This window comes from Trichosurus vulpecula, chromosome 3 (genome assembly GCF_011100635.1).
Source record: "Trichosurus vulpecula isolate mTriVul1 chromosome 3, mTriVul1.pri, whole genome shotgun sequence".
Taxonomy (NCBI): Eukaryota; Metazoa; Chordata; class Mammalia; order Diprotodontia; family Phalangeridae; genus Trichosurus; species Trichosurus vulpecula.
The window spans coordinates 28,566,039-28,579,950 of NC_050575.1; the positions used below are offsets into that span (position 1 = coordinate 28,566,039).

Genomic DNA, 13,912 nt, shown 5'->3' on the forward strand with positions numbered 1-13,912 from the left:
AAATTTTCACATTGAGATAGCATTCCTATCACACCCATCTCATACCTTGCACTGGTCTCTAGTTTTACTGAAGTACATTCTTGAGAAGCTTATAGTCCGATTGAGGAGACAAGGCATATATGTGTAAAGCAGTAGGAGAATGATTCTAAAACAGTGTAAGTCTGAGAGAATGTGATTCAGACATATTAGAATATCTTGGAAATTATCTCATAGAAAGAAGATTCCTATCCTGAACATTCCTTTGCTGTTCTTCTGGACCGCACTGGCTCTTTGGAGAAATCCCAAGGCATCTAGTTGAAATTAAGAAGTTGGAAGGTTGATATGGATCGTTTACCTGTGTTTTTCTCTCGTGAGCACATCAAAGAGATTTCTAGTTCAATTCTTCAACTGAGTTCCACTGGGATTTGGACAAAAATCAAAGATTTCAGGTAATTTGCTATGCTTCTATCTTTCATATTTTAAGAAATTGTATTTGTTAAAATTAACTTGAAATCTCCACTTACCTGAGTGGTGAAACTTTATGGCTCTATCTTGATATTTAACAGATTAAAATAGAGGTTTTCTAAATCTGATCAGTATGTGTCTGTGTGAGGGCTAATGTGAAATTATATTCATAGGCTAAATACCTCATAACAGATTCTGGTTCAAGTTAAAATTCAGTCACATTTTAAAAATCGTGGAGACAAAACAACTAAATAATTGACTTTGGGTCATCAAGTTAACAATCTAAAAATTTATTTTTGAGAAGGTGCAGCAGACTAGGGTAAACAGATCTCATCTCAGATGAGGTTAAAATTAAAACCAAGCATAGATAGGATTTAAAAAATTGATGCCTTTTGATTTTTACAGCACTCTTATTTCTTTTTTTAAATTTAATTTAATTTTTAAAATTTTTTTTAGTACTCTTATTTCTATCCCTTCCTGCTTCCCCATCCAGTGAGTACTCACTTGCAACAAACATGAAAGATTAAAACAAAAAAGATCAGTACAACCAATTGGCATAATGACCACATCCCTTCTCTCTCTCTCTTTTCATCCTGTTCAAATTACTTTCAATTTCAATTGGTCCAATGAATTTACACCTTTACTAGTTAGTGTGTCAATATGCCTGTCTTCTTTTGGACCTTCCACATTGACTTTGTTCATATCTACCATCTTTGCTAATTTGCTGCAAATGAGGAGAAATCTCAATTGTTTTGATTTTCATTTACAGCAGTCTTCCATATTGTTGAGAAACATTTGTTCATATCCTTTGTCCACTTCCCTTTTGCCCCTCCCCAACCCACTGAGAAGGGAAGCAATATATCAACTATCCATGCAAAATATTTCAATATTAGTCATGTTGTATCAAAAAAGCAAGAAAATAAAGTAAAAACAACTGTACTTTAGTTTTCACTCAGATTTTTATCAATTCTTTCTCTGGAGGTAGATAGCATTTTTTTTATCAGTTAGGGAATGGCTCTTATTTTTATAAATTTGAGTCAGTTCCCCATATTTAAGGAAAGAAGGCTTTATCAGAGAAACTTGCTATAAGATGTTTTGATATTATTTCATTGTCTATACTACCTTATATTGAAATGTACTTTCCCTGCTTATCCTTTTTAATTTGGTCTATTTTTGCTTTTTCTTTGTCTGAGATCATGATTGCTACCCCAGTCTTTTTTTTTAAAATTTATTTATTTAACATATTTGGTTTTCAGCATTGATTTTCACAACAGTTTGAATTACAAATTTTCTCCCCATTTCTGCCCTCCCCCCCCCACTCCAAGATGGCATATATTCTGGTTGCCCTGTTCCCCAGTCAGCCCTCCCCTCTATCACCCCCCTCCCCTCTCATCCCCTTTTCCCTTCCTTTCTTGTAGGGCAAGATAAATTTCTACGCCCCATTGCCTGTGTATCTTATTTTTTAGTTGCATGCAAACACTTTTTTTGTTTTTGAACATCTGTTTTTAAAACTTTGAGTTTCAAATTCTCTCCCCTCTTCCCTTCCCACCCACCCTCCCTAAGAAGTCGAGCACTTCAACCTAGGCCACGCATGTATCATTATGTATAACCCTTCCACAATACTCAAGTTGTGAAAGGCTAACTACATTTTGCTCCTTCTCAACCCATCCCGCTTTATTGAATTTTCTCCCTTGACCCTGTCCCCTTTCCAAAGTGTTTGTTTTGATTACCTCCACCCCCATCTGCCCTCCCCTCCATCATCCCCCCCCTTTTATTTTTTTTTTATCTTCCTCCCTCTTCTTTCCTCTGGGGTAAGATACCCAACTGAGTATGTATGGTATTCCCTCCTCAGGCCGAATCTGATGAGAGCAAGGTTCACTCATTCCCCCCTCACCTGCCCGCTCCCCTCCTCCCACATAACTGCTTCCTCTTGCCACCTTTAGGTGAGATAATCCACCCCATTCTATCTCTCCCTATCTCCCTCTCTCAGTATGTTGCTCTCTCATCCCTTAATTTCATTTTATTTCTTTTAGATATCTTCCCTTCATCTTCAACTCACCCTGTGTCTGTTCTCTCTCTTTTACATATATATATATATATATATATATACATATATATATATATGTATATACATATATAAAAGCACACATATATATACCTACATACATATACACATAGATACATACATACATACACATTCACCTATATATATACATAAACATACATATATGCATATTCCCTTCAACTACCCTAATACTGAGGTCTCATGAATCATACACATCATCTTTCCATGTAGGAATGTAAACAGAACAGTTCAACTTTAGTAAGTCCCTTGCAATTTCCGTTTCTTGATTACCTTTTCATGCTTCTCTTGATTCTTGTGTTTGAAAGTCAAATTTTCTATTCAGTTCTGGTCTTTTCACTGAGAAAGCTTGAAAGTCCTCTATTTTATTGAAAATCCATATTTTGCCTTGGAGCATGATACTCAGTTTTGCTGGGAAGGTGATTCTAGGTTTTAATCCTAGCTCCATTGACCTCCGGAATATCGCATTCCAAGCCCTTCGATCTCTTAATGTAGAAGCTGCCAGATCTTGGGTTATTCTGATTGGGTTTCCACAATACTCAAATTGTTTCTTTCTGGCTGCTTGCAGTATTTTCTCCTTGATCTGGGAGCTCTGGAATTTGGCAACAATATTCCTAGGAGATTTCTTTTTGGGATCTATTTGAGGAGGCGATCGATGGATTCTTTCAATTTCTATTTTGCCCTGTGGCTCTAGAATATCAGGGCAGTTCTCCTTGATAATTTCTTGAAAGATGGTATCTAGGCTCTTTTTTTGATCATGGCTTTCAGGTAGTCCAATAATTTTTAAATTATCTCTCCTGGATCTATTTTCCAGGTCAGTGGTTTTTCCAAGGAGATATTTCACATTGTCTTCCATTTTTTCATTCCTTTGGTTCTGTTTTATAATATCCTGATTTCTCATAAAGTCACTAGCTTCTACTTGCTCCAATCTAATTTTTAAAGTAGTATTTTCTTCAGTGGTCTTTTGGACCTCCTTTTCCATTTGGCTAATTCTGCCTTTCAAGGCATTCTTCTCCTCATTGGCTTTTTGGAGCTCTTTTGACATTTGAGTTAGTCTGTTTTTTAAGGTGTTGTTTTCTTCAGTGTATTTTTCAGTATTTTTTTGGGTCTCCTTTAGCAAGTCATTGACTTGTTTTTCATGGTTTTCTCGCATCCTTCTCATTTCTCTTCCCAATTTTTCCTCTACTTCTCTAACTTGCTTTTCCAACTCCTTTTTGAGCTCTTCCATGGCCTGGGACCAGTTCCTGTTTTTCTTGGAGGTTTCTGTTGTAGGCTCTTTGACTTTATTAATTTCTTCTGTCTGTATGTTTTGGTCTTCTTTGTCAGCAAAGAAAGAATGCAAAGTCTGAGACTGAATCTCGGTGCGTTTTCGCTGCCTGGCCATATTCCCAGCCAACTAACTTGACCCTTGAGTTTTTCAGTGGGGTATGACTGCTTGTAGATTACAGAGTTCTATGTTCCACATTTGGGGGGGAGGTGCCAGCTCGCCCAACCCCCAACCCAAACTGGGCTTAGATCTTCGGCAGGCTGTGCACCCCTGCTCTGATCCGCCACTTAATTCCTCCCACCAGGTGGGCCTGGAGCCGGAAGTAACAACAGCTGTAGCTGCCCCACCTCCGCTGCCCCCGGGGCTGGAAGCCGAGCCGCGAACTCCTTCCACTCCTGCAGCTTTTCCCACTAACCTTCTCCGCAGTCTTTGGTGTTTGTGGGTTGAGAAGTCTGGTAACTGCCGCAGCTCACTGAATCAGGGCGCTAGGGCCCCCTCCGCCTAGCTTCTGGTCTGGATGGTCCACGCCGCTCAGGCTGGGCTCTGCTCCACTCCGTTCCCAGCTCCGAGCTCCGTGTGGGATAGACCTTACCCAGAGACCATCCAGGCTGTCCTGGGCTGGAGCTCTACTTCCCTCTGCTGTTTTGTGGGTTCAGCCATTCTATAATTGGTTTAGAGCCATTTTTTATAAGTTTTTGGAGGGTCTCCCTACGGAGCTCACATTATTCCCTGCTTACCAGCCGCCATCTTGGCCACCCCAGTCTTTTTTTAACTTCAGCTGAAACATTATAGACTCTGCTCCATCTCTATTTTCTTTTTACAGTCTCTGTGTGTCTTTCTGTTTCAAGTGTATCTCTTCTAAACAATAGAAGCACATAGCATAATGGATTAGAAACCAGAATCCAACAAGTATCTCTATACACTTGAAACAGAAAGACATTAGCAAGTTTCTCTGATCAAGCCTTCTTTTCTTAAATATAGGGAACTGACTCAAATTTATAAAAATAAGAGCCATTCCCCAACTGATAAATTGTCAAGACATATAAACAAACAGTTTTGAGAAGAATACATCAAAGCTATCTATAGTCATAGGGAAAAATGCTCTAAATTACTATTGATTGGAGAAATGCACATTAAAAGCACTCTGAGGCACCACCTCACACCAATAGAAATGACAAAAGCTGGAAGGGATGAGGGAAAATAAGTATACTAATGAACTGTTGTTGGAATAGTGAACTGATCCAACCATTCTAGAAAACAATTTGGAGCTATGCCTAAAAGGTTACCTGTGCATACCCTTTGACCTAGCAGTATCACTAGGTCTGTACCCATCAAAGGAAAAAGGAAAAGGACCTATATGAATAAAATTATTTATAACTTTTTGTGGTGGCAAAGAATTGGAAACTTAGGGGATGCCCATCAATTCCAGAATTGCTGAACAAGCTGTGGTATGATTGTGATAGAATACTATTGTGCTATAAGAAACGATGAGCAGTATTCTTTTCAGAAAAACCTGGAAAGACTTATGTGAACTGATGCAAAGTGAAGTGAGCAGAACCAGGAGATCATTATACACAGTAAAAGAAATGTTGTAATGATAGTCAACTGTGAAAGACTTAGCTACTCTGACCAATACAATGATCCAAGAAAATTTCAAAGGACTCATGAGAAGCATTTGCTCATATCCTTTGACCACTTATTTTTTGGGGAATGGCTCTTGGTTAAATATTTATGTTAATTCCCTGTATATCTTGGATATCAGACTTTTCTCAGAGATACTTGACGCAAGCATTTTTTCCTGACAGTTTCCCTTATCCTACCTACATTGATTTTGTTTTTGCAAAAGCTTTTCAATTTCACTTAATCAAAAATATCTATTTTATCTTTTTTTGATCTTCTTTATCTCTTGTTTGGGCAAGAATTCTTCCCTTATGAATATTAGTGGAAGTTAACTCCCTTCCTATGATGTTTATTTTATTCAAGTCCAGGATCCATCTGACTGTAATGAGAAGATAGGACTCATTGGAAAAGTCCTTAATATTGGGAAAGATTGAAAGCAAAAGGAGAAGGGGACAGCAGAGGATGAGATGGATAGACGGGCAGAAGCAATGAACATGAGCTTGGACAGACTTAGGGACATAGTGGAAGATAGAAGGGCCTAGCATGCTAGGGTCCACGGGGTTACAAAGAGTCAGACATGGCTGAACGACTGAACAACAAAATCCATCTGAAATTTTCTGTGGTATAATGGCATAAGTTGCTCGTCTAAACCTACTTTTTGCTAAATTGCTTTCCAGTTTTCACAAAAGCTCTCATCACATAGGGAGTCTTTCCCCAAGTACACTGTGTTTTCAGGCTTACTGAACGTATTGAAGTTGATTGTTTATGATTCTTGCTTATTTAGTCTATTCCACTAATCTACTTTTCTATTTTTTTAACCTATATTGAATAATTTTCATCACTATTGCTTTGCAATATAAATTAAGATCTGAAATTGTTATTCCACCTTCATTTCAATTTTTAAAAATGATTTCCTTTGAGATGTGAGACAGTTTGTTTTTCCAAATGAATTTTTTTTATCATTTTGTCTAGCTTTATAAAATGTTTCTGTGGTAGTTTGAAACAACTAAATTCGTAAATAAATTTAGATAGCATTACCATTTTTACTTTATTGGCTTTGCCCAACATAGACAATGATTATCTCTCCAATCATTTATTATTTATTTCTTTGAAGAGTTTTTAATAATAATTTTAAAATTAATCTTGACTGTGTCTTGGTAGATTGATTTAGATATTTTCTGCATTTTGTATTTATTTTAAATGGGATTGCTTCATTTTTTACTTCTGGATTTTGTGAATATTATGTGGAAATGCTGATGATTTTTAATAGATTTATTTTGCATCTTTCTACTGCACTAGAAGCTTTGGTCTCAACTTTTTTCCTTGCTGATTTTGGGGATTTTCTAAGCAAATTATTATTTTTATCAGTCCATGGGGATACTTTTGTTTCCTCTTTGGCAACATTTGTGTCTCTAATTTCTTTTTCTGCTTGCTATTGCTAGCATTTCTAGAACTATCAAATGGTGGTGGGCACAATAGACATTCTTGCTTTATCAATGTATATATTGGGAAAGCTTCTAGTATTTCTTCTTTATAATGCTAGCTTTTGGGATTAGATATATGCTTTTCATCACATTAAAATAAACTTTCAAGCATGTTTTTTCTAGAACACCAATGATTTCTTTTTCCAGAAAGTCTCAGAAAAATCAGTAAGAAGTCCTTATAATTGAGGTCTAGTCATTAGCATTTAGCCCTATTGATATTTCAAAGTTAGTGTTTTTCAATATGTAGAATTTCATGTAAAATTGTTTTCATGATGTTGGACTACAGAACATCACAAGTAAAGTTAACCACATTTTGTTTTGTGCAACTTTTTAACAGGAGGAGAGATACTGAGTGTTGTGCCTATGTGAAAAAATTTATAGAAGGTCATTTTTTTTCAGTACTTATGATCAGTACCATCTCACTGAATGCCCTGTGCATGGTTTTGCAGACCAATTATGACATTAAATATAACCTATACTTAGTTTTTGAGGTAAGAAAATTATTTTTTCTTTTCTGAAAAAGTACTGAGATTTTAAAAGGCATTTTATTCAATGGGAAATTGCTGAAGTTAGACTCAAAAGGCCCCAAGTGTGAGTTAATAAAAATATAGGCTCTTCATGTTATTTCAGTATTTGAAAAGCTCTATGATTAGTGTAGATACTCCCTTTATGTATATGTATAGATCACAAACCTTCCATACCTTTGAAGAGAGCATCATGAGTTTCTGTAGCCAAAACAATTCTTGCTAATAATGAATGAGTCTCAACATTCAGCTAGATTGATCCTCATATTAATTTAAGGCCTTCCCAGCTTGTTGGAGTCTGCCAGAACTCACACTGTCAGTCTGCCCTTCAAAAGACAAAAGATAGCGCCATGAGGTATCAGAACAAAACTTTACTGGACAATCTTCACTTCTAGTAAAAGATAATGAGTCAGCCTCTTAGCAGAAAAATATTTCACCATCTGAAAAGATGTGGTTTAATGTATCCCTTTACTGCGTTCTTTAAAAAAATTGTGTATATATACTGTATATATGTATATATATGCATATATATACATATATAATCACAACAAATTATCATATAAGTTAGACTATCAAAATAACAAATGATATTTAAGTATTGTTTCCTGCATTGATAAGTGAATTTCACATTATTCTTTTTATGCAGAATTAGTAGAGTGGACTTGTGACTATATTGAATCGAACATCCTTTCCAACAATGCAGAGCATAACTCATCCATGCCTACCTAGCTGTGCTCCCTTTCTCTATGTCTTCCCATATGTTCATCATAGAAGGTCTGCCTTAATTTCGAGACCTTCTTTATGACCTTCTTATGACCTCCATGTCATAAGGATACCATTTGAGCACGCAAACTATTTCAGTTAGCTCTTACCCTCATTACGTGACCAGCTCAACTTTTAATATATTTTTAAAAATTTATTTAATTTTTAATTTATGGAATAGAACAAGCATTTCCATAACATGGTATAATAAAAATGATGATTGCACATGAAACTACAAATCTGTTATGTACAACCTGCTATTCCTTTTAAATATATATCATATAAATTTCCTTTTTTTCTTTTTCTTCCTTTTCTCCCCTCCCTCCCCCCAGAGATAGCTACCATTAGACACACACACACACATATATATATATATATATATATATATATATATATATATATATATATATATATATATATATATATATATATATATAATTATCCTATACATACTTCTATTTATCAATTCTTTTTCTGGATGCAGATAGTATCTTTCTTCATATGTCCTTTATAGTTAATTTGGACAGCTTTTTCAATCATAAATCCCTTTGATGACATACTTTATATCCTTTTTATAGTAAAGAGAAAGAATTCTAACTATCCTCCTCTCACCAAAACTTTTACTAGAACTGTTCGCAAGAAGTTAAGAGAACAGAATTATTCAACTCCCTCCCAATCCCACCTTTCTGCTTATCATTATAGTTGAATTGCACTGGTTGAGTAGGTTTTGTGTGCCAGCCACTGCGTTAGTCTCTGGAGATACAAAGATAACAATGAAACATTCCTATCTTCCAGGAGCTTACATTCTATAGTTGGGAGGATGAAATAAAGTACTTATGTTTTAAAGACAGTTAGGGATTCTAAGGTACCACTGGAACTTCTTGAGTAGAGGTATGACACAGGCAGACTTGTACTATAGGAATATCACTTGGGCAGTGGTGTGGAGGTTCAATTAGATATGACAGATACTGGAGGCTGGGAGAACAATGAAAAGGCTCTTGTAATAGTCTAGTTGAGAGATGACAGTCTGAACCTGAGTGGTGTGAATGAAAAAGAGGGAGCACATTTGACAGATGATTGGGAGAGGGAGAATCAATGACTCTTGGAAACTGATTGAATCTGAGTATTGTAAGGAAGAACGAAGCGTTGAAGATGACTCCAAGGTTGGGAACCTGAATGACCAGGAGAATGGTGCTCTTGACAGAAATAGGGAAGTCAGAGGAGTGGGTTTAAGGGGAAAAGTTCCTTTTTGGACATATTCAGTTTGAGATGCTTATGAGACATCTGTTTGACAATATCCAATGGGTAGTTGGCAACATTGGATTGGAATTCAAGAGAGAGATAAAGGCTGGATATGATGTATGCACTGGAGGGAGTTGCTTAGGATGGCCTTAATTGTTTGGGTCCTTCAACCCATTTGATGTAATCACAAAAATTAAAGAGCAGAAACCAGAGAAAAGGTGGTGTAAGGTGTTGAATGAAATGTAGAGAGGGATTTGTATTCTTTGTTACCCCTTTATGAAGCATCAAAAAATCTTTAATCAAGTTTAATAGCATTAGAAGGATACCTTCCCATTGGACATCCAGTAATTTATGAGGCCCAGGTAGAAAAAAGGCATTATAAGAGTCAGAGGTGAGGAGGGACAGACAAAGATCAAACTTTTTAAGTGCTCTCTAAGATGGGAGGTATGTCATGTGAAGAGCAGCAAAAAGGCCAGTTTGTCTGGAGAGCAACACAAGAGAAGAGGAATAATGTATAAAAAGATTAGAAAGGTGCAGTGAAGCCCAGTTGTAAAGGGTTTTAAAAGTCAAACAGAAGAGTTTATATTTGATCCTAAAGGAAATACAGAGCAACTGCAGTTTATTGTGTAGAGGAATAGCATGCTCAGATCTACAATGAGAAGTAGAGATGAGGTGGGAAGGCCAATTGAGAGGCTATTTTCTCCAAGTGAGAGGTGATATAAAGGCCTGAGCTGAGGTGACAGCCCTGTGAGTAGAGAGAAGGGAACAGGTGTGTGAGTTATTGTATAGACGGAACTAACAAAATTTGGCAACACATTGGATTATAGGGTAAGAGAGAGTAAGGAGCCAAAGATAACATGGTAGTTGTTAACCTGGGTGATGAAGGATGATGGTGCCCTCAACAGAAATAGGAAGAAGGCTAGGTTTTGGGGGAAAGGTAATGATTTTATTTTAGATATGTAATTTTGAAATGCCTATGGAATATCTAGTTTAGTTTAAAATGTCTAATTGGGGGGGGGGGCAGAGCCAAGATGGCTGCTGGAAAGCAGGAACTTGTGTGAGCTCCCCTCCAGGTCCCTCCAAACACCTATAAAAATGTCTCTGAATAAATTCTAGAGCAGCAGAACCCATGGAATAGCAGAGGGAAGCAGGGCTCCAGACCAGGACAGCCTGGATGGTGGCTGGGTAAGGTCTATTGCGCACAGAGCTGGGAGCGGAGCAGAGCAGAGCCCAGCGTGGGCTGTGCCGGGACCAACCAGACCAGGAGCCAGGCAGAACAGGCCCTAGCACCCTGAATCTAAGAGCTGTGGCAGTTAACAGATTTCTCAACCCACAAACACCAAAGACAACAGAGAAGGCTAGTGGGAAAAGCTGCGGGGGACAGAGGGAAAGGAGTTTGTGGTTCGGCCACTGCCCTGGAGTCAGTGGAGGAGGTACAGCTACAGAACTACAGCTGCAGTTGCTTTCAGCCCCAGGCCCACCTGGTGGGAGGAATTAAGTGGTGGATCAGAGATGGAGTGCAGAGCCTGCTTGAGATCTGAGTCTAGTCCAGGTTGGCGGTTCTTGGGGGAGCAGGAGCGCTGGTTGGCAGAGCTTGCTGTGTAGAAATAGCTCTGAAAACAATAGCACAGCCCCTCAATCTTGGGAAAAAGTACTCTCTACTCTACGAGCAGTCATACCGCCAACAAAAAACTCAAGGGTCAACTAAGTTGGCTGGGAACATGGCCAGGCAGCGAAAACGGACTCAGATTCAGACTCAGACTTTGGAATCTTTCTTTGGTGACAAAGAAGACCAAAACATACAGCCAGAAGAAGTCAACAGTCAAAGAGCCTACATCAAAAGCCTCCGAGAAAAACATGAACTGGTCTCAGGCTGAGGAAGAGCTCAAAAAGGATTTGGAAAAGCAAGTGAAAGAAGTAGAGGAAAAATTGGAAAGAGAAATGAGAGTGATGCAAGAAAACCATGAAAAATAAGTCAATGAGTTGCTAAAGGAGACCCAAAAAATACTGAAGAAAATAACACCTTAAAAAATAGACTAACTCAACTGGCAAAAGAGCTCCAAAAAGCCAATGAGGAGAAGAATGCCTTGAAAGGCAGAATTAGCCAAATGGAAAAGGAGGTCCAAAGGACCACTGAAGAAAATACTACCTTAAAAATTAGACTGGAGCAAGTGGAAGCTAGTGACTTTATGAGAAATCAAGATATTATAAAACAGAACCAAAGGAATGAAAAAATGGAAGACAATGTGAAATATCTCATTGGAAAAACCACTGACCTGGAAAATAGATCCAGGAGAGAGAATTTGAAAATTATTGGGCTACCTGAAAGCCATGATCAAAAAAAGAGCCTAGATATCATCTTTCAAGAAATTATCCAGGAGAACTGCCCTGATATTCTAGAGCCACAGGGCAAAATAGAAATTGAAAGAATCTAACGATTGCCTCCTGTAAAAGATCCCAAAAAGAAAACTCCTAGGAATATTGTCACCAAATTCCAGAGCTCCCAGATCAAGGAGAAAATAGTACAAGCAGCCAGAAAGAAACAATTTGAGTATTGTGGAAACACAATCAGGATAACAAAAGATCTAGTAGCTTCTATATTAAGGGATTGAAGGGCTTGGAATATGATATTCCAGAGGTCAATGGAGCTAGGATTAAAACCAAGAATCATCTACCCAGCAAAACTGAGTATCATGTTCCAAGGCAAAATATGGATTTTCAATAAAATAGAGGACTTTCAAGCTTTCTCAGTGAAAAGACCAGAGCTGAATAGAAAATTTGACTTTCAAACACAAGAATCAAGAGAACCATGAAAAGATAAACAAGAAAGAGAAATCATAAGGGACTTACTAAAGTTGAACTGTTTTGTTGACATTCCTGCATGGAAAGATGATGTGCATGATTCATGAGACCTCAGTATTAGGGTAGCTTAAGGGAATATACATACATATATATATATATATATATATATATATATATATATATACACACACACATATATATGTGTATATATGTGCACATATATATAAATATAGACAGAGGGCACAGGGTGAGTCGAATATGAAGGCATGATATCTAAAAAAAAATAAAATCAAATTAAGGGATGAGAGAGGGAGAAAAAGGAGAGATAGAATGGGATAAATTATCTTACATAAAAGTGGCAAGAAAAAGCAGTTTTGTTGGGAGGGAAGAGGGGGTAGGTGAGGGGGAACGCGTGAATCTTGCTCTCATCGGATTTGACCTGAGGAGGGAATACCATACACACTCAATTGGGTATCTTATCCCACAGGAAAGAAGGAAGAAGGAGATAAAAAGGGGGGATGATAGAAGGGAGGGCAGATGGTGGGAGGAGGTAACCAAAAGCAAACACTTTTGAAAAGGGACAGGGTCAAGGGAGAAAACTGGATAAAGGGAGATAGGATAGGAAGGAGCAAAATATAGTTAGTCTTTCACAACATGAGTATTGTGGAAGGGTTTTGCATAATGATACACATGTGACCTATGCTGAATTGCTTGACTTCTTAGGACGGGTAGGTGGGGAGGGAAGAGGGGAGAGAATTTGGAACTCAAAGTTTTAAAAGAAGATGTTCAAAAAAAGTTTTGGCATGCAACTAGGAAATAAGATATACAGGCAATGGGGCATAGAAATCTACCTTGCCCTACAAGAAAGTAAGGGAAAAGGGGGGTGGGGAGTAGGGTGACAGAAGGGAGGGTTGACTGGGGAACAGGGCAATCAGAATATATGCCATCTTGGAGTGGGGGGGAGGGTAGAAATGGGGAGAAAATTTGTAATTTAAACTCTTGTGAAAATTAATGCTGAAAACTAAAAACATTAAATAAATAAATAAATGATGATTTAAAAAATGTCTAATTGGTAGTTGGAGATGGAGTGGTGCTCAGCAGAGAGACTAGTGTTGGATATATAAAAATAAGAGTGATTTATATAGTCATTTACATAATTAAATCGTGGAAGATGATGAGATCATCAAGTGAAAGAATAGGATGAAGACAGAAAAAGTCATTGGACTTAACAGTTAGAGATCTTTGGTAATCTTGTTTCTGTAGAAAAGATGAGAAAATGCAACTCTCTTCCCTTCCTTCCTTCCTTCCTTCCTTCCTTCCTTCCTTCCTTCATTTCTCTTTTTCTTTCTCCCTCTCTTTCTGGTGGAGGACTATAGGTATGGAAGATTCCTATACTATCAGATTTGGTTGATGTTTTGGTTAGTTTTGCTGAATTGCTTGTTTTTCCTCTTCTTTATTCTTTGTTTTGAAGGATGGCTCGGTCAGTAGGAAGAGAAGGATATATGTTCAGAAATGAAGGTGATGTAAAAACAAGCATTATCAAAAAATTTAAATAAAAAAGAGAACATGGTACTTTTTCAGTTTCCATCAAGTGATGGAGTCAGAAGTCTGATTTTAACATATTGAGAAATGAATAGAAATTCAGAAAGTAGAGTAAACAGGTGTAGATGACTTTTTCTAAGAG

General features: G+C 37.4%; 1 protein-coding gene across 1 annotated transcript in view; it reads left to right on the plus strand.

Moving 5' to 3' along the window:
• Positions 1-321: 321 nt before the first annotated feature.
• CATSPER3 (cation channel sperm associated 3) overlaps positions 322-13,912 on the plus strand; it is a 69,254-nt gene continuing 55,663 nt past the window's right edge. Inside the window, exons 1-2 of the mRNA XM_036749696.1 lie at positions 322-428; positions 7,146-7,389. Coding sequence (XP_036605591.1) covers positions 322-428; positions 7,146-7,389 — 351 coding nt within the window. The remainder of the gene's footprint in view (positions 429-7,145; positions 7,390-13,912) is intronic.